General features: G+C 37.4%; 1 protein-coding gene across 3 annotated transcripts in view; it reads right to left on the bottom strand.

The window, feature by feature from the left end:
• The window catches only part of cplane1 (ciliogenesis and planar polarity effector 1), a 79,593-nt gene that overhangs the window by 10,661 nt on the left and 46,751 nt on the right, over window positions 1-22,181 (bottom strand). For all 3 annotated transcript variants that reach the window (XM_067434116.1, XM_067434115.1, XM_067434117.1), the window contains 12 exons: window positions 21,455-21,513; window positions 19,289-19,460; window positions 16,803-17,138; window positions 12,361-12,924; window positions 10,633-10,799; window positions 10,062-10,146; window positions 9,930-9,978; window positions 8,735-8,869; window positions 8,586-8,657; window positions 2,615-2,742; window positions 2,325-2,514; window positions 195-406 (listed from right to left, as the gene is read on the bottom strand). In XM_067434116.1, coding sequence (XP_067290217.1) covers window positions 195-406; window positions 2,325-2,514; window positions 2,615-2,742; window positions 8,586-8,657; window positions 8,735-8,869; window positions 9,930-9,978; window positions 10,062-10,146; window positions 10,633-10,799; window positions 12,361-12,924; window positions 16,803-17,138; window positions 19,289-19,460; window positions 21,455-21,513 — 2,169 coding nt within the window. The remainder of the gene's footprint in view (window positions 1-194; window positions 407-2,324; window positions 2,515-2,614; window positions 2,743-8,585; window positions 8,658-8,734; window positions 8,870-9,929; window positions 9,979-10,061; window positions 10,147-10,632; window positions 10,800-12,360; window positions 12,925-16,802; window positions 17,139-19,288; window positions 19,461-21,454; window positions 21,514-22,181) is intronic.

The following is a 22,181-nucleotide window of genomic DNA, read 5'->3' as shown; positions in this document are numbered from 1 at the left end:
ATTGCATGTTATGCCCAAAACACACCCATGACACATTAAGAGATGAGAGAAAACCCTTTTGGACCATGTGCTGGACGCGCAAACCGTTTTTCCCGTCGTTAAACTAGCAAAAGTGGCTTTGGACACGCCCCACCTGCGCCATGAGCTTCAGACCATGTGATCAGATCGTTATAATAGGGCCCTTGGTCTCTCACCAGTCTGGTGTTGGCGAACTCTCTGTCCATGTGATCGGCGATGCTCTGCATTCTGAGCAGCTGAGCGTCCATCTCTGACAGCCGCGCTGAGATCTGACTCCTGGACATCAGCGCCCGCTCCAAACCAGGCGTCTTAACAGCCTTCAGGACGCTCAGAGTCACAGGATCTCCGCTGAGCACAGCTTCAGGAGAGACACACACTACTGAGGGACCTGCAGGAAATACAGACCAGCTCATTTGGATAGGACACTGCATTTAGGGTGCTTTACTAGAGTAATGTACAGGATCTATCACCTGATATTTCACCATTTTGAGATCTGTATTGGTCGTTTAAGGATTAGTTCACTTCAAAATGAAAATGTCCTGATGATTTCCTCACCCTCCATCTCATCCAGTATGTTCATGTCTTTCTTTCTTCAGTCGTAAAGAAATGAAGTTTTCTGAGGAAAACATTCCAGGATTTTTCTCCTCATAATGGACTTCAATGGGAACCAACGGTTGAAGGTCCAAATCACTGCAGTTTCAGAGGAAGAGCTTCAGAGACTCTGATGATCCCAGAGGAATACGGTCTGATCCACACAAACCATCAGACATTTTCTAAAAAAAAATAAACATTATATACTTTTTAACCACAATTGTTGGTCTTGTGGTGGTCTGCGAGTCTGCGACACACTACATTGGAAAGGTCACGCTAGACGTAGGCAGAAGCACCGCCTCATAGTCTTCGCACCATAGAGATCTATGTAACTATGCTTCGCACGTTCGCTTTGTTAACTGTACGTCTATGTCCAGTGTGACCTTTCTGGCTTGATTTACGTAAAGCCAGACGTGTCGCAGACCAGCATAAGACAACAATTTAGGTTAAAAAGTATAGACATGTTTATTTTTTCAGTAAATGTCTGATGGTTTGTCTGGATCAGACCGTATTCCTCTGGGATCATCAGAGTCTCTGAAGCTCTTCCTCTGAAACTGCAGTGATTTGGACCTTCAACCGTTGGTTCCCATTGGAGTCCATTATGAGGAGAAAAATCCTGGAATGTTTTCCTCAGAAAACTTCATTTCTTTTCCACTGAAGAAAGACAGACGTGAACATCTTAGATGAGATGGGGATGAGGAAATCATCAGGAAATGTTCATTTTGAAGTGAACTAATCCTTTAATGCCTGATTAATAGTGTTACTTATGTATGAGTCAGCTCAAATATTATTACTTATTATGTTATTATTATTACAGTCATTATTATTATATAGTGTATATCATTTATATTACACTGGCAGTCAAAAGTATTTTTTTTAAAAGAAGTTCAAGGATGAATTTGATCGTGAATAAAGCAATATTGTGAAATATTATTGCATTTTTACATAACTGTTTTTCTATTTTAATATATTTTAATATGCAATTTATTCCTATGATGCAAAGCTAAATTTGCAGAATGACTGGATTAGATTTTATGATGAGAATGATTAGTGAAGGATCATGTGACACTGAAGACTGGAGTAATGATGATAAATTCAGCTTTGATCACAGGAATAAATTACACTTTACTATAGATTCACATAGAGAACAGATGATTTACACTGGAGGAATATTTCACTATTTTTGCTATATTTTTCATCAAATAAATTCGACCTTGGTGAGCAGAAGAGACTTTGAGAAACATTAAAACATAATTATTTAAAAATGTTGACTGCCAGAGTACTCTTTATAGTTATTGCTAATTTAATTTCAAGAACGTCGCATTGGCTATATCTAAACTGTATTCAAATAAAAGTGTGTTATTTGAACTGATAAAGCTTATACTCTGAAGGATTTTTTTTATATTTATGAAAAATATTAAGCAAAAAAAACTATTACCCTACACAAGGCTTTCCCCAACTGTGGTTGTTTGAGTTGATGAAAAACGAATAATTAAATCATTAAAATGTAAAATTAAAATCAAACAATACATGTAAAAGTCAAAACAATAGTAATAAAAATTGTTTACCTGCAACCGTGAACATGCAAACTCGCAAATCATTATTTAAAAAAAAATTAACTTATATTTCAAGTCAAAGTGGTTTGGAGGACAAAAATGTTTGGGAATCCATTTCCTTATTAGTAGTTCTTCACTTGAGACTCTGACTCAGTGTACCTGGAATCTCTCCAATCAAGTGCTCCGTGTGGTCGGGGGCGGGGCTTAAGGCTGGTTTAGGGGCGGGGTTTACGACAGAAGCTGCTAATAGGTGGAGCTGAGCAGATGACGGGGGTGATGGAGGCAGACTGTGGAGAAGTGCGTCGTCTGTCAGATCCATCACACTGATAAACCTCCGGCCCTCAGGATTCTACAATAATACCATAAGAACAAAGAGAGAGAGAGTTACTTCTCAAACACCCAAAACATTATTTCAGTACATTATGTTTTTTATTGCAGCGTTTCCCTACGAGATCTGCGTTAGGCTCCGCAAGGCTTCTGTTTTCCGGCTGGTCTGATGATCTGTCTTTAGAGTAGCGAAGATTCAAGAAGACGTCTGGAGGAACGACCGGAGCGACGTCTAGCAGCCCTCCTTCAGCTGTGAGCATACAAACACACACATCAGAACAGGGTCAAGTCACATTTAAGACTATTTAAGACCTTTTTAAGACCATTATAAATGAATTATAAGACTTATATCACGCAATAACAAAACCTTCAAAGGTAATGCAGAGTCATTTGCAAAGCTAAGTCACACATGACAATAAATCAAACTCTAGCTTTAAAGGACAACTCCAGGGAATTTTTCAGTTTATCTTGATCGTTATACCTTTGTGAGTACAGTCTATAGGGGGAAAAAAACCTTTTTATGCCCCCATAACTTCCTTTTTGGCTGAGTGGGAGCTGTGGGCATTAACTGTAACAGCTCCGTGTTGCAAGGATCAATCCGGTTCGTTTTTTTTCTTCTATAGACTGCACTCCCAAAGGTATAACAATCGAGATAAACTTAAAAATTCGCCGGAGTTGTCCTTTAATAACAAGATCGTTTAGGGTGGGAAATATAACCAAAGTCTAGTAAAGCACAGCAATAAGGAAATGCTTAATAAAAGTCAAAAGTTCTCAAGTAATCAAGTAAACGGTCAGTAATAAAATAAAAACTTATAAACAAATGATAATAGGACAAATACAACATAAAGTTACAGACACAAAAAGTGCTTTAAGTGTAAGTGCTGCTTTCCACTGTTGTTGTTGTTTGGTTAACATTAACGACACGGACAGGAGAAAACACACTTACACACGCACGCACACACACACGCACACACACACTTAGGCACTGCTGGAGCATTAGAGATAGATTTACAAGGACGTAGGAAAATTAAGTTTAAATTAAGCTAATTTTAGACTTTTTAAGACCCTGTGGAAACCCTGCAGATAATGAGCAATGGCTCACGTCAATCGACTGAAAAAGTCATTAAGTCACACATTTGTTCTGTAATTAATCGTGATTAATGTATTAATTTTGACTTTCCTTTTTCATGATTTTAAAATAATATGTAAGAACATTTATTCTATATTATTATTATTATTATTATATTATCTACATTACATATATACATTATTATGTAAGAGCATTTATTTATCAATATTTTTACAGGGTATGAAATAGTATTTCGCATAATTTCCCAGACAAATAAATACATAAATGATAATAATAACAACAGATATTATTATAAAATATCAATAAAATATTAAATCAAAACTGTAAATAAAAATGTTTTAAAAAAATTATATACTGTATATAAAAACTATAATGGGCCAGTTATAATTATTGATTAATTACCTGATAATGGATATTTGATCTACCATTATTAGAGATTTATTTCAAATATTTCAAATCACAATAATTCAGATTGATTGTTTTGATTCTTTTCATCTTCCAATGATGTGCATGAATATTTACTGGATATAAATATTTTTTACTAATCATGAAATGGCATTTTGCATAAGATTACAGAAAAAAAGTACATGTTGGATCACTATAATACATCTCTGAGCAGTGTTTTTGACCTCCATGCTCCTATCAGGACACGGGGAGTCAACTTTGAGCGCTCTTCTCCCTGGTTCACACCGGAATTTTGGAAAATGAAAACTGAGGGCCGAATCCTGGAACGCCGCTTTAAACAGTCTGGTCTAACTGTTCACAAGCTTGCCTTTCTTGACCATCAAACAGCTTATCTTAAAGGGTTAGTTCACCCAAAAATGAAATGTCTTTCATTAGCTCCTCACCCTAATGTCGTTCCACACCCGTAAGACCTCATCTCGTTCATCTTCACACACAGTTTAAGATATTTAAGATTTAGTCTGAGGGCTTTCTGTCCTTTGAATGTAAGTGTATGCACACTATACTGTCCACGTCCAGAAGGAAATAAAAACATCATCAAAGTAGTCCATATGAGACATCAGTGGGTTAATTAGAGTCTCTTGAAGCATCCAAAATACATTTGGGTCCAAAAATAACAAAAACTACGACTTTATTCAGCATTGGCTTCTCTTCTGCGTTTGTTTTCAAACCTCAAATAAAGAATCAAACGGTCGTGAATCAGCAGATTGATTAATGATTCGTATCGTCAATGTCACATGATTTCAGCAGTTTGACACGTGATCCGAATCATGATTCATGACCGTTTGAATCTTTATTTGATGAACGCGGATTTGTTTGATGAACTTTATTTGATGACCGTTTGAATCTTTATTTGATGAACGCGGAAGAGAAGCCAATGCTGAATAAAGTCGTAGTTTTTGTTATTTTTGGACCCAAATGTATTTTGGATGCTTCAAGAGACTCTAATTAACCCACTGATGTCTCATATGGACTACTGTGATGATGTTTTCATTACCTTCTGGACGTGGACAGTATAGTGTGCATACTATTATATTATATAGTGTGCAATGAATTATATTTCAACCTCATCAATAAAAATACTTGAAACTCTAAGCAGCTTTTTTCCACAGTAAACAATCTCCTGAAGCCGAAGTCATCTTCATCCATTGAAACCACAGTGGAGTGATGCAACAGCCTTATTGACTTTTTTAGATCTAAAGTTAATAACATCCACTCTTCAATATCTGGCTCTTCCTCCCGGTCTCCACCATCCTCCAACCACTCGCCCAGGAGATTGCCATCCCTTCCACACTTTACTGAGGTTCAGCAGAGCCACGTTGAGGAAACCATCAAAAAAATGAAGCCGTCCACCTGCACCTTGGATCCCATCCCGACTGTTCTGCTCAAGTCATCCATTCCCATTGTCAGCCCAATCATCACCCAGTTTATTAATCTCTCTCTCAAAACTGGTCACGTCCCTCTTGCCCTTAAAGCTGCTGTCATCTGTCCTATACTTAAAGGGTTACTTCAGCGATTAGCATTTGGCTTTCTATCAGAAGAAACCCCGAAGTAAATTCGAATGATTTATGCATTTTATTCCTGGAAAAATTACTCCAGGGACGCAAATATCATCAATTTGCGTCATCTGTAAAATTTTAGGCCAGAGGCTAAAGACTACAGCCAGCAGAGGAGATATTTCCACATGTTTTCAACTCGCACATGGGGAGTGAGATCTCACTCACAGCTCAGCTCGCAGTTCATGTAAACGGAGCGGCCGGCGGAGCAAAGTAAATGTTTTAACTTCTCAAATTAATTCCTATTAAAAGTTAAACTTCCAAAGGCATGAACTGAAAATGCGACAGACTGAACACGTGCTGAGAACTACTGCCGCGAGTACAGTTGCGTTTACCTCAGCTCTCATCACGAGAGCTCTTACCTCAGCTCATTCATAACAAACGATGAGTGTAATCTGACTCCTGCAGCGTTTGTGCTGACACTCCCTCAGCGGTTAACTCACATATTGAACACACACATTCAGTTTTTAATTGTAGTGTCCGTTCTCTAACTGAACTGATTTTATGAAGATGAATGCGGTCGCGGTGAGAATATGATCAGTAATTCAGTACAGTGGCTTTGGGAGTGGCATCGTAGGGCAGCAAAGCATTCTGGGAATTGTTGTCTTTCATCCCCATGAGACTGTGGAGGATGAGGATTCGGAGGCGAGAGTACAGAGACAGCCTCAGTGGTGAACTTGAATCACCTAGATGACTCAAAGGGCAAAAATCTGCAACACCTCCTGAACCAATTCCCGGCGTCGTTTCGCCAGAGGCCTGGGCGAACTGAGTTGACTCAGCACACCATACACCTGACCGACCTAACACCAACGAGACAACCGCCTTACCGGGTACCTGAGAGGCTGGTGGAACCTCTAAAGGAGAAGATCAACATGATGAAGGAATTGGGAGTAACAGAGCCCTCTACAAGTGAATGGAGCAGTCCCATGGCAATCGTCCCGAAGAAGGATGGAACTCTGCGTGTCTGCATCGACTTTCGTAAGCTCAATGCACAATCAAAGTTTAATGCTTACCCAATGCCACGAGTGGATGACTTGTTGGAGAGGATCGGACAGGCCCGGTTTATTACCACCCTGGATCTGTGTGAGGGATATTGGCAGGTGCCCCTTGATCCCGCCTCCAGACCATACACAGCATTCTGGACCCCAGTAGGGCTGTACCATTTTACGGTCCTTCCTTTTGGCCTGCATGGGGCACCTGCCACATTTCAACGGTTGATGGATCAAATTCTACAAGGCTGTGAGGAATGGTCTTCTGCCTACCTTGATGATGTAGAAATCCATAGTAACTGCTGGGCAGAACATCTACAACATGTGCAGCAGACATTAGAGAGGATCCAAGCAGCAGGATTGACACTGAACGTAGCTAAGTGTGAGTGGGCGCGTCAAGAAGCCAGTTACCTCGGGACTACCTGGGCAACGGCCATCTGCGACCACAAGTGGACAAAGTGGAGGCAATTCGACAGATCCCAAGACCCAGGACAAAGAAGGAGGTGAGGTTCTTCTTGGGGCTAGGGGGCCGGTACAGGAGATTTGTAAAATTTCGCCTCCCTTGCAGTACCCTTGACCAACTTACTGAGCAAGTCAGTAAACAATCCTATTCCATGGACTGAGGACAGTGAAACTGCTTTCAACATGCTCAAAGAAAAAATGTGCTCTGAAGGCCGACTAAACCATTGAGTAAGGTTGAAAGGGGGTACCCGTGTTTATGTGTGAGGTAAAATTAAAATGTTAAATTTGTTGTTTTTGTAATGAGTATGTTTATTTGTGGGGTATATGTGGTGATTTCGTTTATTACTGCTTGAGTAAGTAGAAATCAAGAAGATGTGAACTGGGTGAGTTTATACAAATAATACTTACCTATTAGTGGAAAAGTCCCAAAAAAGGGGACGAGTCTGGCCTTTAAAAGAGGAGGCAAGAGAGCTACTGTGGTGCCTCGAGTGAACCTAAACCATTGGTATATTGTGGAAACAATATTTATATATACTTTTGTTCCTTTGTTTGTTTTGTTTTATGTCTTTGTGACCACCTCTATATGTATATATATATTCCTTTCACCGTTGGACTAAATTCTTTTGGCACTGTAAATAAATCTCACTTTGCACAGAAGTGCTATTGCAGACTGAGCCATCAGTTTTCTTACATCTTACGGACATTCACCACGTCCCCAAAGCGAGCTGGTGGTAGCTTGCTTTATCACAGACACAAAAATACATTTTCTGTCTTTTCTCAGTCTAGAAAGCACAAAATTCAAAAATAATTTCACATTTCTACTACATTAATGACCCCGTTTAAATACAGATTCGCCTTCCCAGTGCTGAAGAACCCTTTTAAGAAACCAGATGCAGAGAAACTTATCCATGCCTTTATCTCCACCAGGCTGGATTACTGCAACGGATTCTTCTGTGGGATTTCTGGCAGAAATATCCAAAAGCTACAATGCATCAAGAACAGCGCTGCCACAGTCCTTATGAGAGTCCGTAAATATGATCACATATCTCCCATCCTACACTCACTGCACTGGCTCCGTTTCATCCCGGATCGACTACAAAATCCTCCTGCTCACACATAAATGCATCATTCATTTTTGTTATTTTCCCTTGTAGCACTTTTGAGATTCTTCGAATTGAAAAGTGCGTTATAAATAATATATATTATATTAATATGTATAATAATTATATTTTTTCTGAGAAATTATGCTAAATACAAATATTTTCCAGGATTTTCTGTCATTGACGGTTACTATCATTATTTATTTCACTAGACTGTCTTTAGATGGTGCTTAAGCGAAGAGGAAAAAAGTTTCTCATGGATCAAAAATGTAAAAACCAAGCATCATTTTGCAATTCATAAAAAGTTCAATTCCCAAAACTTTCATTTACTGTCCTAAAGGCAAATTTTATTGGAGTCTGCTGCATTTTGGCATTTTGGATTATTGCGTGAAATCAATAAAGAGCCGGATATCACACTGATCTCATGAACTTACGAGCAGACGGCATGCTGGGAGATGACTGAGGCTGGACAGAAGCGTCTTTATCTGTGATGGAGCGAGGCGCTTCTAGAGTAAACCAGAGCAGAGCTGGCATTAGTGAAGTCAGAGCGTGTGATATCAGGTCCTGCGATCAGAGCACATACCCGCGTCAGTGTTTGTACAGGCGTCCTGGATCTCAGGAGGTCTCTTCTGTGTGGAGGCGAACGCATGGAGCTCGGCCGAGGTGACGTAGGCCTTATTCAACAACGGCTGTCCGCTCAGCTCCGAGTCGAAGGAGCCTGCAGCGCAAACACATTTACAGCAACTCATTTAATAACTGATGAGAACAGCCGAAAGGAACTCGGTTTGCATCAATTTCACTGTGAAGCTGCTTTGAAACTGTACTATGTCTGTATTGTATAAAAAGCTAGAGAAATAAAGCTGACTTGACATTTCATGTACATTTGGGGAAAGTAAGAAAAGGATTTGGAAAGCAGTGATGTTATGGTTAACAAAAACTTAAGCTATTAAAATCATTTTTGGTTAATTAATTTTTTTTAAATATAAACATTATTACTTAATCTAAAATAAGAAATGTTGTCTTGGTAACTAACTGAAGTAAAATAAGTTTAAATTGAAGTACTTAATTACTAAAACTGTAAAAAAAACAAATGTTTACTAAATAAAAATATTTTTAAAAATGTTTACAAATATGACAAATGCATAAAATTACTAAAACTGCAATACAATTAATTAAAAGTAAATAAAAAATATATATTTTTAAATAATTAAAAAATAAAAAACACATAAATGACTAAAAATAAAGCTGTAATAAAATGAATTGAAACTGAATTAAAAAAAATATTTTAAATAATAAAGATGACAAAAACATTTAATTAAAACTAAATAAAAAATGACAAACGCATAACACAATTACTAAAACTAAAGCCGTATTATAAAACGAATTAAAAACCTTTTTATAAATGACAAACGCATAAAATGAGTAAAACTGTAATAAAATGAATTCAAACTAAATACAAATATTTTTTAACAATAATAAAAATAACAAAAACGCATAAAATTACTAAAATTAAATGGACAAGTAAATATTAGATAAACAAACAAAATTTAAAAGATTGTCTCGGCAACTAACTGGCATAAAATAAGTTAAGAAACTGAAATAAAACAAACTGGAATAAAAATGAATTAAAACTAAATAAAACAACAAAAACAAAAAAAAAATAAACAAAAATGACAAAAGCACATAATTGTATTTTTTAAATATAAATATTGATATAAATAATTGCAAAAATATGAATAAATACTATAATGTATATAAATAATAATAACAATAATCACCTAAAGGAATGGAGAAGGCATCATTCTGATCTGGCACATCTTCAGCAGGCTGGCAAAACAGAAAAACATTCAAGATGACATCTCGACTTAAAGGAATAGTTTAGCGTCAGTCGAGTTTTGGGATCCATGTACCTCATCCGGAGGAATGATGGAGTCCTCCGGTCTGAATGTGACTCCAGTCCTGTCCTCCTTGTTTTTCTCCTCTCTCCTCTTCCGTCTAAATGAGACAACGCCAACATATTAAAAACACTGCAAAAAATGCATTTCGTACTTAGTATTTTTTTCTTGTTTCTAGTCTAAATATATAAAAATTCTTACATTAAGAAACATCTACTAGACAAGTAAAAATTATTGTCTTGTTTTGGGAAAAAATAACTCAAAATTAAGGGAGTTTTTGCTTATAATAAGATAAATAATCTGCCTTTGGGGTAAGTAAAGTAAGGTTGTTTTAAGATTATTTATCTTATTTTAAGCAAAAACTCTCTTCATTTTGAGTTATTTTCCCCAAAACAAGACAATTACTTTTGCTTGTCTAGTAAATACTTCTTGGTTTAAGAATTTTTAGATGTTTGGACTTGAAACAAGAGAAAAATACTAAGTAAGAAAAGCATTTTTTACAGTGCAGAAAACACAAATCTGCACAAATAAATCCTCATATGTCAATAAAAGGAGTCTAGAGCTGCCCTGGACTAAAGAGATCGACCTCCTGTTGGACGGGCCGGTCGTGTGCTTGTTCTCCGGGACGACGTCCATCTTTAAGAGCTGTAGTTTGCTCTCAGCGTTCATCTGGGGCGCCGCGGTCCATCTCACCAGCTCCTCCAGCGGGATGAGACGAGGTGTCCATGCAGGAGGAGCGCTGAACCGCAAATCCTACAAACACATCCTTTATTTTCACCTAGAAGCACAATATCCATCTCAAAAATCAAAGTTGTTTTGTGCAACAAGTGCATCCGTCACATTTACTGGTGTGACTATAATAATAATTAGCCTGACGTGGTCATACTCAATTCTAGTCAGAATATGAGTCTGATGCTCCATTGGGCTGTGATTATGGGGAGTGTTTCTGACTCGAGGTTGCCAGATTGGCTGCAGGATCAGCAGGAACGTTTGTAGATCTACAGCTGTGGTAACTAGAGCAGATCTGGCAACCCATATGCCAAAACACTACTGACTTTGTGATTGGTCGATAGGTGTAGGGCGGAGCTTCAGGCCAAAACACAACATGTCAACATCAACATCAGATGAGGGCTGCAACAACAACTTTATAAATGACAATATCCTGGCCGGACTACTGTTGTCAGAGATATAAGTATTTGAAATGAACATGATTTCTTAAAGTCTTATGATTAATTGAAATACATTTCTTACATACAGTTCTTTTAAAGTTACATCTCAAAGTGCTTCACATAAACATTATGGACCATATAAAATACGATGAAACAATATAAAATACATTAAAAATAAACATTAGAAAACATACATTTAAACAAGTTGAGTCACTTATATGCTAGCCTAAAAAAGTGGGTTTTAAGCAAGCGGCAACCTCCCGTGATCTCTTGAAGCCAATACGGAAGTAAAGTAAACTGCAATTCCTCATCTGGCCACTAGAGCGGCTCCAGAAGGAGCAGAATCTCATTGAGCTCGTGTTAAAAATCCCAACTTTACAGCAGAAATAAACATGTTTACAGTCTGGGACAAATTGTGATTTTGGCCTATACAGCTAATTTTGCCCTTTATGACGACTGTGAGGGGGGTGAATTTTTTATAACTCATTCGTTTACGTTATATAAAACCTTAAAGTTCTGCAAAATTAAGGGCGTGGTTACTTTGAGTGACAGGTGGGTAAAGTCATCGCGTCACATCCCGCCTTTTTACAAAATTAAAAAGTGAACTGAAGAGTAAATGTGATTACTGCTAAGAGTAAATAATACAAATCTGGAATAAAAAAAAGAAATTATGTTTTGATAATTATATAATAATAATTATTATAAAATATCTGATTATTATGCAAAATTATAAATAATTTAATTATAAGTAAAGTGATGGATAAATGAAGTGATTACTGCTTAGAGTGAATATTAAAAGTCAAAAGGAAATAAATTCTATTTTATATTATTATCATCATAAAAACGATAATAAAAAATATCAAATTTTTATGTAAGAATATAAATTAATTAATTATATGTAAAATGATGAGAAAATGTGATTCCTGAGTGCATTGTAATATAATAGAATATATTAAAAAAATCATATTTTGTATTATTATTATTATTATTATTATTATTAAAACGATTGTAATAAAACTAAATTATTACACAAAATGATAAAGGCATTAATCTTAAGTGAAGTGACGAGTAAATGTGATTCGTCCTCAGAGTGAATAGTAAAGCACCATCAGTTGTTGGTGTTTAGGGTTTGGTATTAGACTCACGGCGGCGGGTGGATCCGGCTCTCTGTGCAGCAGCTGAATTCTGGGATAGCGGCCCGTGTCTGAGACGCCCACACTGGGCTTTGCCATGATGGACTGAGGGAGATGCGGTAATGTCACAGGTCGCTGAGTATCCGGGTGAAATCGCAGCAGAGGAAGAGCGACAGCAGGGGCTGATCTGTGAGGAGCCGGGGGCAGATGGAGAGGCTCCTGTGTGTTATAACGGCTCGTGGGAAGCTGTGATGGAGGAGCTACGGATCCGGGTTCGGCTCCGGTCCGGCCTCCAGCCTCCGCTCTCCGGACGGATGAGGGTTCAGACCGGAAGTTTCCGTGAGATGAGGTGAGATCTGGACCCCAGGCGTCCTTCACAGGAAGATGGACAGGAGGAGATCTCCTAGCCGGATGAAGCTGCAGAAGCCTGAGGCCATGTGTTATCGGAGCCGCTCTGGGCTGGGTCAGATGATTATTGGCTGTGGTTAGAAGCCCTTGTGACGTCGGGATGAAACTCCTGCCGTGAGACTGAGCGTCCTCTGGCCAGTCTGAGCGAATGGTCAACTGCTGAATGTCCTGTGAGAGACACAGATGCATTCATTTGCTGCACAGATGACGCTTCTGAAGTGGCAATTGGCCATCTTTATTGGCACTAGGGGTGTAACGGTAATGTCACGATTTGATACAAATCGCGATACTGAATTTAAGATACGTTATATATCGTGATCTTTTAAGCCGAAATAAAGATGATTCATCTTTGTTTTTTAACTTTTTTATTATTATTAAAATAGTATTATTATTATTGTATTACTATCAGGACCAACAAATATTCCCCCATTGCATTATTATACATTATATTCAACATTATATATAGTAGTTTAATGTCACTGAAACTCAGTGTTTTTCCCCTCACGCAGTCCTCGCGCTCTCAACGCAGGATTGGATCTCTTAAAGGTGCAGTGTGTAGTATTTATGAGGATCTATTGACAGAAATGCAATAAAATATACATAACTATGTATTCACCTTTTATAATGCACTGTTATGTTTTTATTACCTTAGAATGAGCCGTTTGTATCTACGTACACCGCTGGCTCATTTTGTGCCGTCATGTTTCTACGGTAGCCCTGAAGAGACAAACTGCTCTACAGAGCTCTAGTCACTCTTAGCTTTCTCCAACGACGACAAATTGTCCTGTGTCGGGCACCGTAGCTTCTCTATGTGCTTTGAAAGGGAGAAGGGGATGCAATTCACAACCTCACCACTAGATGCTGCTAAAAATCACACACTGCACCTTTAACACGCTTTGTCCCGCCTCTCCCGCTATTAATGCACTATTCGTATAAGAATAAACTATCTAAAATGATTTGAATAATCATACTACTAAAACAAAATGTGATCTGCTGATTTAAAAGACTTGGAGTGTGTGCGCTTCAGATGATCAATGCAATCAGTCTCAGTTCTAATCGCAGGAAAGCGTCTTAAAATGGCCGCTCCCAAACTGTAAATGGCCAGTTCTGAATCGACTCACTCTCGTGTTGTTTCCGTGCCTCACGTCACATTTGAATGTCTATGTTTACTCCAGTAAATCTGTTCATCATATAAAGCTATCATGTCTCTTAGGAAGACTTATTATTTGCACGATGCCTTTATAACTTTTATTGGATCTTTAAAGTTTTATGGGGTATTGACTTTAAATGGAGGGACAGAAATCTTTTCTCTGGTTTCAGAAATATCTTCTTTTGTGACATGAGGGTGAGTGTCATGACCCTGGGCTGATCTGTCTGTTCTTTTCCTGTCTCTGTCATGTGTTTGTGTTTGTGTTTTGGATGTGCTTCGCTGTCACTGTAGCGTCCGGTCCTGCCTCTTTGTTAATCCAATCATTCCCTCGTTATTGTTTCACCTGTTCTGAATCAATTTAGATCCTCACCCTCCTATTTACTCTCCTCTTGTGTGCTGTCCTGTGCCAGTTCGTTGTTTGTTCACCGTACAAGCAACTTCTCTAGCCTCGTCGTGTGGGATCTCTGCCTCTGTCTTTTGGATTGGCGATGTCATCGTGGACTTTTTGCCAATTTGTTTTCATCTTTTAGTTTTTGTTTTTTTCCTGTTTTCTCCAGGTAGTTTCTCACTGCAGTTCGCCCTGGCCTCGCTCTCGATCGCTGATGACGAATCTCCTTCTCGACCCGCCAGTCCCCGTCTCAACTACGCCTCCCGCTGCCTTACGCCCGTTTCACACATACTCCGTCTGCAGTGCGTGTGCGTTGCGTATTTTTTTCCGTACCCATGTTAACGGATGACAGCGTTCACACTGCACGCGGATGCAGTCCGTCAGTCCGTTCCAGGAGCGTTGCGTCTGCAGCAGTGCACGGATCGTTTTCGTACCGAGTCTATTTTTTGCTGCGCTGCGTTGCTGCATTAAAGTGATAGAACATTTTTCGCATTAAAATAAACATGTACTGACGCGAAAATCTAGTAATTTCAACACGGATGCATATCATTTAAAATATACTCTTGTTTCAAAGTCAACACATGGCTTTTTTTCTCAAGTAAAGCAACAAAACGACACCTTACCTGGCATTTAGGTAAAAAAAATGTGCCATAATGGAGAGCACTCGTACTTTCTTGGAGGTGAAATGCAAAGTTATTTTTGACCTGCAGGATTTCTTTTAAAAGGGTTTAAAAACGAAAGAAAAGACTAGGGTCGTCTGTTTTAGAATAGACTATATTCTAAGTTTCTAATTTAAAATGTTTATGATTTTAGGCTATAACCTATGTTTAAATGTTTTGCCTTTTGTGTGAGCTAAATCTAAAGTATATTAATATATAAATATTAATTAATGAATTGAAAAAAATGTTGTTTAAATGTAGGCTTGTAGCCTACGTTAACCTGTCTACTCAGAAAGATTAAACAAAGAGAATTGCAATTCTGATGAGCCAAGATCAGTAACAACTTCTGGATTTTAAATAAAAAATCATTAATAAATGCTGTGTTTGTGATATGTAAAAGCGGATCAGTTGCGGCCTGCAAACGCAGCATATGTGAAAGGACTACAGGGTGTGGGGCTCCTGCAACGCACACGCAACGCAACACGCACCGCACACGCACTGCAGACGGAGTATGTGTGAAACGGGTGTTACTCCGCCTGCTTCGGCTCTAATTTCTGACTTCATTTTTGTCGCCTTTTTGGACTCTTTTCTGTTCCTGTCTGGATTATTGACAGTATTTTTGATACTATTTTTCCTCTGATCCTGTCTGGACTATTGACAACCTTTTTGGGTCACATTTTGTGTTTTTCACTAAACTGTTGTTTGATGCCTGCAGACTGACTCCATGTCCACATCTGACAGGTGAGTAGGCTACATGACAGAATTTACATTTTTGAGTGAATTATACCTTATAAACATAGAAAGCTTGGATAAAACTAACTCTATATTGCAAATCATATCGTTTACATCAACAATTCATATTGTCGCATTTTTATATCGTGATATCTGAGTATATCAATATATCGTTACACCCCTAGTCTTTACACAGACGGTTTGTTCAGTCCCTTGTTCAGTTCAGGCGATCGCCTGATTTAATGCATAATCCGCCAAAGTCCGCATATTTACAGGAGACATATTTTTTCAAATACGCCACATAAATTGCAGACTTCCGCGTGCAAAATATGCAAGGCTTGCATGATTTCATTACAAAAACATCACAGATATCTCTCAGCAGAAAGTTGAAAAATGTTGCGTTTACTTCACTCAAGAGCAGTTATTTCCCCCTAGTGCCATGGGAATGTTATGAAGTGACGTAATTACGTGCCATGAACATTATTGAAAAGCTGCAAACCCCGGAGATGGATGTTGAGGGAGAGGGGATGGAGGCTGAGGAATAGAGGCTACGCAGTTATATATAGTTTTCATTTTCACACTGTACTGTTATAGTATCATTGAGGAGTTGATGCAACTTTACAGTTGTAAGATTGAACTTTTGTTACCAGTGTGTTATATCAGTGGTTCCCAACCTGTTGGACTTAAAATTAATTTTAATATATAATTCATTAATTTTATTATCGATACGTTAAATAATACAAAATACATTATATAGATTTAAAAAATATAGAAATTATTTTTTATAGAATATATAATTTTCATATGTGAATATATAGTAAATTGCATGCTGAATTTATCATCATTACTCCAGTCTTCAGTGTCACATGATCCTTCACATATCATTCTCATATGAGATATGAAACATTTATGATTAATTAATCAATTAATTATCAATGCTGTTTCATTTGATAGAGCAGCATTTATTTGATTTGAGCATTTTAAATGTTTTTCTCTGTCACTTTGATCTGTTGAATGCATCCTTGCTGAATAAAAGTATGAATTTCTTTAAAAGTATATTCATCATATGGACCCCAGTAAGATCTATATGACTGTTGAATGGTAGTGTAAAAATTACCTGAGCTTTGAGGGGTGGGTTTCTTTGCTCCATCTCATTATGTGGCTTCAGAGCCAATCCAGAATTCACATTTGCAGGATGTTCGTGATCATCCTGGCTGTTATTAACCCTCTCAGGCCTGGTAGCTCGTGTTGGGAGGTTGGCATCATCACATATAGTGTGTTGTTGGGCATTCTGGGTAAGAGAGATGGATTGCTGAGCCTGTTGCTGTGCAGGTATCGCAGGGGTCTGTGGTAGATTCACATTAGACTGACGTATGTTGGCTTGAGACAGCGGCAGGTTTGAGAAGGACGCGCCCACCACCTGCATGAGACTCATGAAGTTGATCTGCTGCAGCTGAAACAGAAGGACATCAGGGGCCTATAAGTCTGTTTAGCTTGCTAGCCAGATATGTTTGTGCTAGAGCTGCGCAATATAAGATTTTTACTCAAGTAGAAGTACAGAAGTATTTGTTTTCAAAAGTACTTAAGTATCAAAGTAAATATCCTTTTTTATGTCGCTGCACTATTTTCTTATAGTTGTATAAATGCACATTATGCCATCATGGTTTAAGTCATTCAGTGATGCTCCATCTGACATACTAGCATACAACTAAAACTCATTTAAATACTTGTATAAAAGTTACAAAGCTCTTTATAAAGCTCCTGTCACTTTAAGGCCGAATGCACGGATCCAATACACTGATACACATCTGATATTCTCCCAACTTTACTCTTCTCTTTCTCCCAGATGTTTATATTGTTAATATTTTATAAGACATGCACCAAGTGTATGCCAACTAGACTAATTTTGATTTTTTGAACTGAAACATACTTTCAAAGTATGGCTATGGGTGCACACACTTGTGCCTAAGAACCGTCTTCTTCCATTTTGCTATGAACTGATCAGTGTTCAAAAAATGTTGGGAAAATGTATATGACCCTATAAGAGTGATTCCTGACAGACTGTCTGAAACAACAACACCAAAAAAACTTTTAAAGATGGAAAAAATCCTCCTCCGAGTTTCAGAGCTGCTGCAGACACGACTTTTGACCTTGATAGAAATGTAGTCTTGTAAAAAGTACGATATTTGTCTTTTGAAATGTAGTGAAGTAAAAGTATCCAGAAAAAATTATACTCCAGTAAAGTACAGATACTCAAAAAGTGTACTTAAGTACAGTACTCAAGTAAATGTACTTAGTTACTGTCCACCTCTTGAAATATTGCAAATGTATATATCGCAATATGGATATCGCAACAGCACGCAATATCTGAATGATTTTAATAGGCCACTTCAGCATTGTGAAAAAGTGTACGTATTAAGTCAAAGCTGCAACACGCATAGCAGAGAAGATTAAGAATGTGTAGCGATGCTTTCTTTTTCCAGAAAGAATGTAAAAACCAATAAATGGTTTCATTCTTAGTTTAAATATTTTTTTTTATGTAATTTAAATAGATTTTACACACTAATTGCAATATCGTATCGCATATCGAATATCGCATTATTTAACAAGGTATTGCATATCGCATTTTTCTTCAATATCGCACAGCCCTAGTTTGTGCCAATCCTGGGTTTTAGGTCCCATTAAAGTGGTTTGGCTTTTAGCTGTGTTCATCTCTATAGTAACTCACACACCACGGCTAACCTGCTCCAGGGCAGGATATGTTCTGGATTAGAGATCTCAAACTGAAACTGGACCAATCAGCTGTGAGTAAAGTGACACACTTCTGATGCAGTAAAGCCACTCCCCCTGTTTCTGCTCCAAACTAAAGGTCACGACATAGCAAACGGTTTTAAAGACTAAAGCGTCTGGCTTTAAACAATGCTTATTAATAATATTAATCATTTTAAATGATTTTAGATATAATTTATGTAATTATTATACCCTTAATCAATTACACATTTATCATTTTAGTGAATCAATCATTAATAGGCACTTCGTTAAAATTAATATAAATAGTCTATATAAAGTCATATAAATAAGCTTTAAAATCAATAAATACAGCTATTAAAAAAATAAGCTTACTGAGCTTAAATGTTCTATTCTCTCTATATATCAACTAAACGAACTTCATAACTTTTACTTGCGTTAACGTATAATATTTTTTCTTTAAGTTGTCCTCTTTCATAGACTGCTCTTCTTCTTGCTGTGTAAATGTGTTTAAATTCTTAATATTTTTCAATCATGTAATAATCTGCAGAAGAGAGAAATGAATCTCACTGCTTCTCTCACAAGAAGTGAATCTCAGTTCCACTGATTCAGGGCGTGTGATTGGCTGTTCACTGCTGATGTCACAGCTAAACTCAGGATCAAAGCCTGAGTTGACAGAGAAAGCTGATGATCAGCATCATAGCCTGAATAGATTCGATTGGTTTGGTTTAGTCAACTCGAAACTAATCCTGTAACCCTGAGTTTGTTAAACTACCATCATGGTACAGGCCCCAGAAAAGTGTCATGGCATTTAGAAACATGTCCAAAGCAGTTTGATTGACAGCTCAAATGCACCTGCACTAGTCTGAATAACTCGTCCTGGAGCAGCTGTCTGACGGGGTCCGTCTGTGTTTGGGCTCCGCTGGGAGGGGGATGACCGATGCTATGGCCCTCTGTGTCTGGTGGTGTCATGGTTGGCGTCGGCCTGTTAGCCCGCTGTACACTTACACATGCAGAAACCTCAGGTCTGAAAGGAAAACACAGATGATATAACAGAGAGACAATCTCAAACCCTCCTTCATGACAGTGAGATCATCTTCACCCGTGCGTTCCCTCGGAGTGGGAACAAGCTCTGGGGCCGGTTGCATAAACAACTTAAACTAGTCTTAAAAATAAGTCATCTAATGTTTTTCTTTAAGACTGATCCTAACTTTTTAAAACCAGTTACATAAAATGGTAGATCAGTTCAATTTGAATTAGAAAAGTAAGACTGATTACATTTCGACTGATTACATTTCGACTAATTGCTAGTTGGACAAATTAGTGCTTAAGGCATAGTCGTAACATATAGTGGCTAAGTTTATGCAACTAGCCCCTGAAACGCAAACATCAGCTGATATCACACAGATAAAGGTAACCGGAGCGATTGAGCTTTTCTTTATCGGCACTATGACAGCCGAAACACTGGCTGTGATAAATGACTGAAAGCTACAACAACAAAATACCTTGACCTTAAACCAGTATTAGACAACTGCATGATCAACAACAACCTCTCCAACAAACACACACCCTCTCTTTATGTAAATGAAGACCCTCAAGCAGGTTTCAAAGGTTAAAGTCAGGGCTGGACTGGTAATCTGGCATACCGGTCATTTTCCCGGTGGGCTGATGCACTTTGGGGCCGATAGGTTATTAACTAATGAATTAATTAGCCTCAGACTGGCCCATCATGCAGGGACAGCGACTCATTGGTTTGTCTTCTGAATAGACAGGCCAAAGCGAGAGATCCTTCCCCTCCATATTAGGCACTTTTATTTATTTATTTTATTTGAGCGCATTCATTGCGCATGAAACTGCCAAAAAAACGAATATCCGCGCTGCCGCTGACCAACCTTGTGTGTGTGTGTGTGTGTGTGTGTGTGTGTGTGTGTGGTGAATCAGCTGTAAACAGCCGCGACCATGTAAATACATGACGAGGTAAAGTGGAAAACGGCAATAGCCTACTCACTTTAGCACAACCACAATTTACCGTGCAGCTACTAACAGTAAATAAATAAGGTGTTTTGGAAGAAATGTAGCCTATTTATTAACAATGTTGCTATTATTAGCCTACTAAATATTGCGGAATATAAATCACTTTTATAGAGGCTGTTTTCATATTTTCTACATCTCTTTACAATCTTTTTTTATGACAAATTCAATAGTTAATTATATATGGTTTATACATTTTAGAAACCATGTAGCCTACCCGTGGTAATGAGGAGCATGGCTTTACCTGTGACTGCCATGCTCTTACATTTAAATAAAACTGGTCTAGAGTTTAACTCAGTTAAAATGTCATTATAATTCAACAATACAGCTTTAAAGCTTGGATCCCATGCATTAAGGACAGCTTTTGTTCTCTTTAAATGTTTTATGAACTTTTTTAATAGATCTAATGAAATTGAACTAAATGTTATTTCAATGAGAACATCATGAAAGACATATCAGTGGCTTATATAAATTAGGTGTTAACTCTTGAAAAATATGACTGTTTTTAAAGGGGTAGTTCAACCCAAAAATCCGACCATTTACTCACCCTAATGTCATTCCAGACCTGAATGAATGTATTCCTGTGTAACATAAAACAAAAGAGGCTTGGATGGCAACATTCTTCAAACTATCTTCTTTTTTGTTTCACGGAAGAGAGAAAGTCATACAAGTTTGGAACAACATTAGGGTGAGTAAATGATGACAGAATTTAACAGCAGTAAATTTACTGCATCCTAGCTCAAAATCAGTGCTTTAAAGTGCATTTCTGTGTGATAAAAGTGCAATATTAAGTTTGTTGCATTTGCAGTAAATCTGATAATATCCATCCTTATTTGTCCCTGTCCTAGTTTTATTTATTTACACCAATTTAAGGCCCTAACCCCAGCAAAAACATTTACTGGGAACTCATGCGCCGGATGGGTTGGGTTTGCCAGGGCTAAATATTAGCCCCAGTCCAGTCCTGGTTAAAGTTGACATGAACAGACTCACTGTGGCTGTAATGGATGTTCATCTGTGTCCGGACACTGGAGATCAGCCACTGTTAATGTCTGAGGAAACAGGAGAGTTTTACACACTGATCTGACACGGACTGGGAGGATGAATCTACTGAACTAACTGCACATTTGCTTATCAATTATTACCAACTTATTAAATAAATACATATTTTTAGTCATTTAAAGAATTTGATTGATCCATAGATAAATAAATAATTATTAAACACATATACTGTGTGTAAATTACTAATGATAAATAAATAATTATTAAACACATATACTGTGTGTAAATTACTAATGATAAATAAATAATTATTAAACACATATACTGTGTGTAAATTACTAATGATAAATAAATAATTATTATTGATATATATTTAAATTTTTATGAATGATAAATGAATGTATGTATTAATTAATACATGAATAAATATTATTGATAGATAAAAAAGAATACTATTTTTTATTATTTATATTTAATAAATGTAATTGATATTGATCAATACAAATGTATATAAATTATACTGATAAATAAATAGATTATATATATATATACATACATGTAAAAAAATAAAAATTAGTAAATTAATAAATATTACTGATATTGCTCAATAAATATATAAGTGTGTGCAGGGCCGCATCAATACTATAAGGGGCCCCTGGGCTTTTACCTCTTGAGGGGCCCTTCATCCATTGGAACTGCATTATTAATCGTTAAATGT

Source organism: Pseudorasbora parva, chromosome 23 (genome assembly GCF_024679245.1).
Source record: "Pseudorasbora parva isolate DD20220531a chromosome 23, ASM2467924v1, whole genome shotgun sequence".
Classification (NCBI taxonomy): Eukaryota; Metazoa; Chordata; class Actinopteri; order Cypriniformes; family Gobionidae; genus Pseudorasbora; species Pseudorasbora parva.
This window is presented reverse-complemented; position numbering and strand designations above follow the sequence as displayed.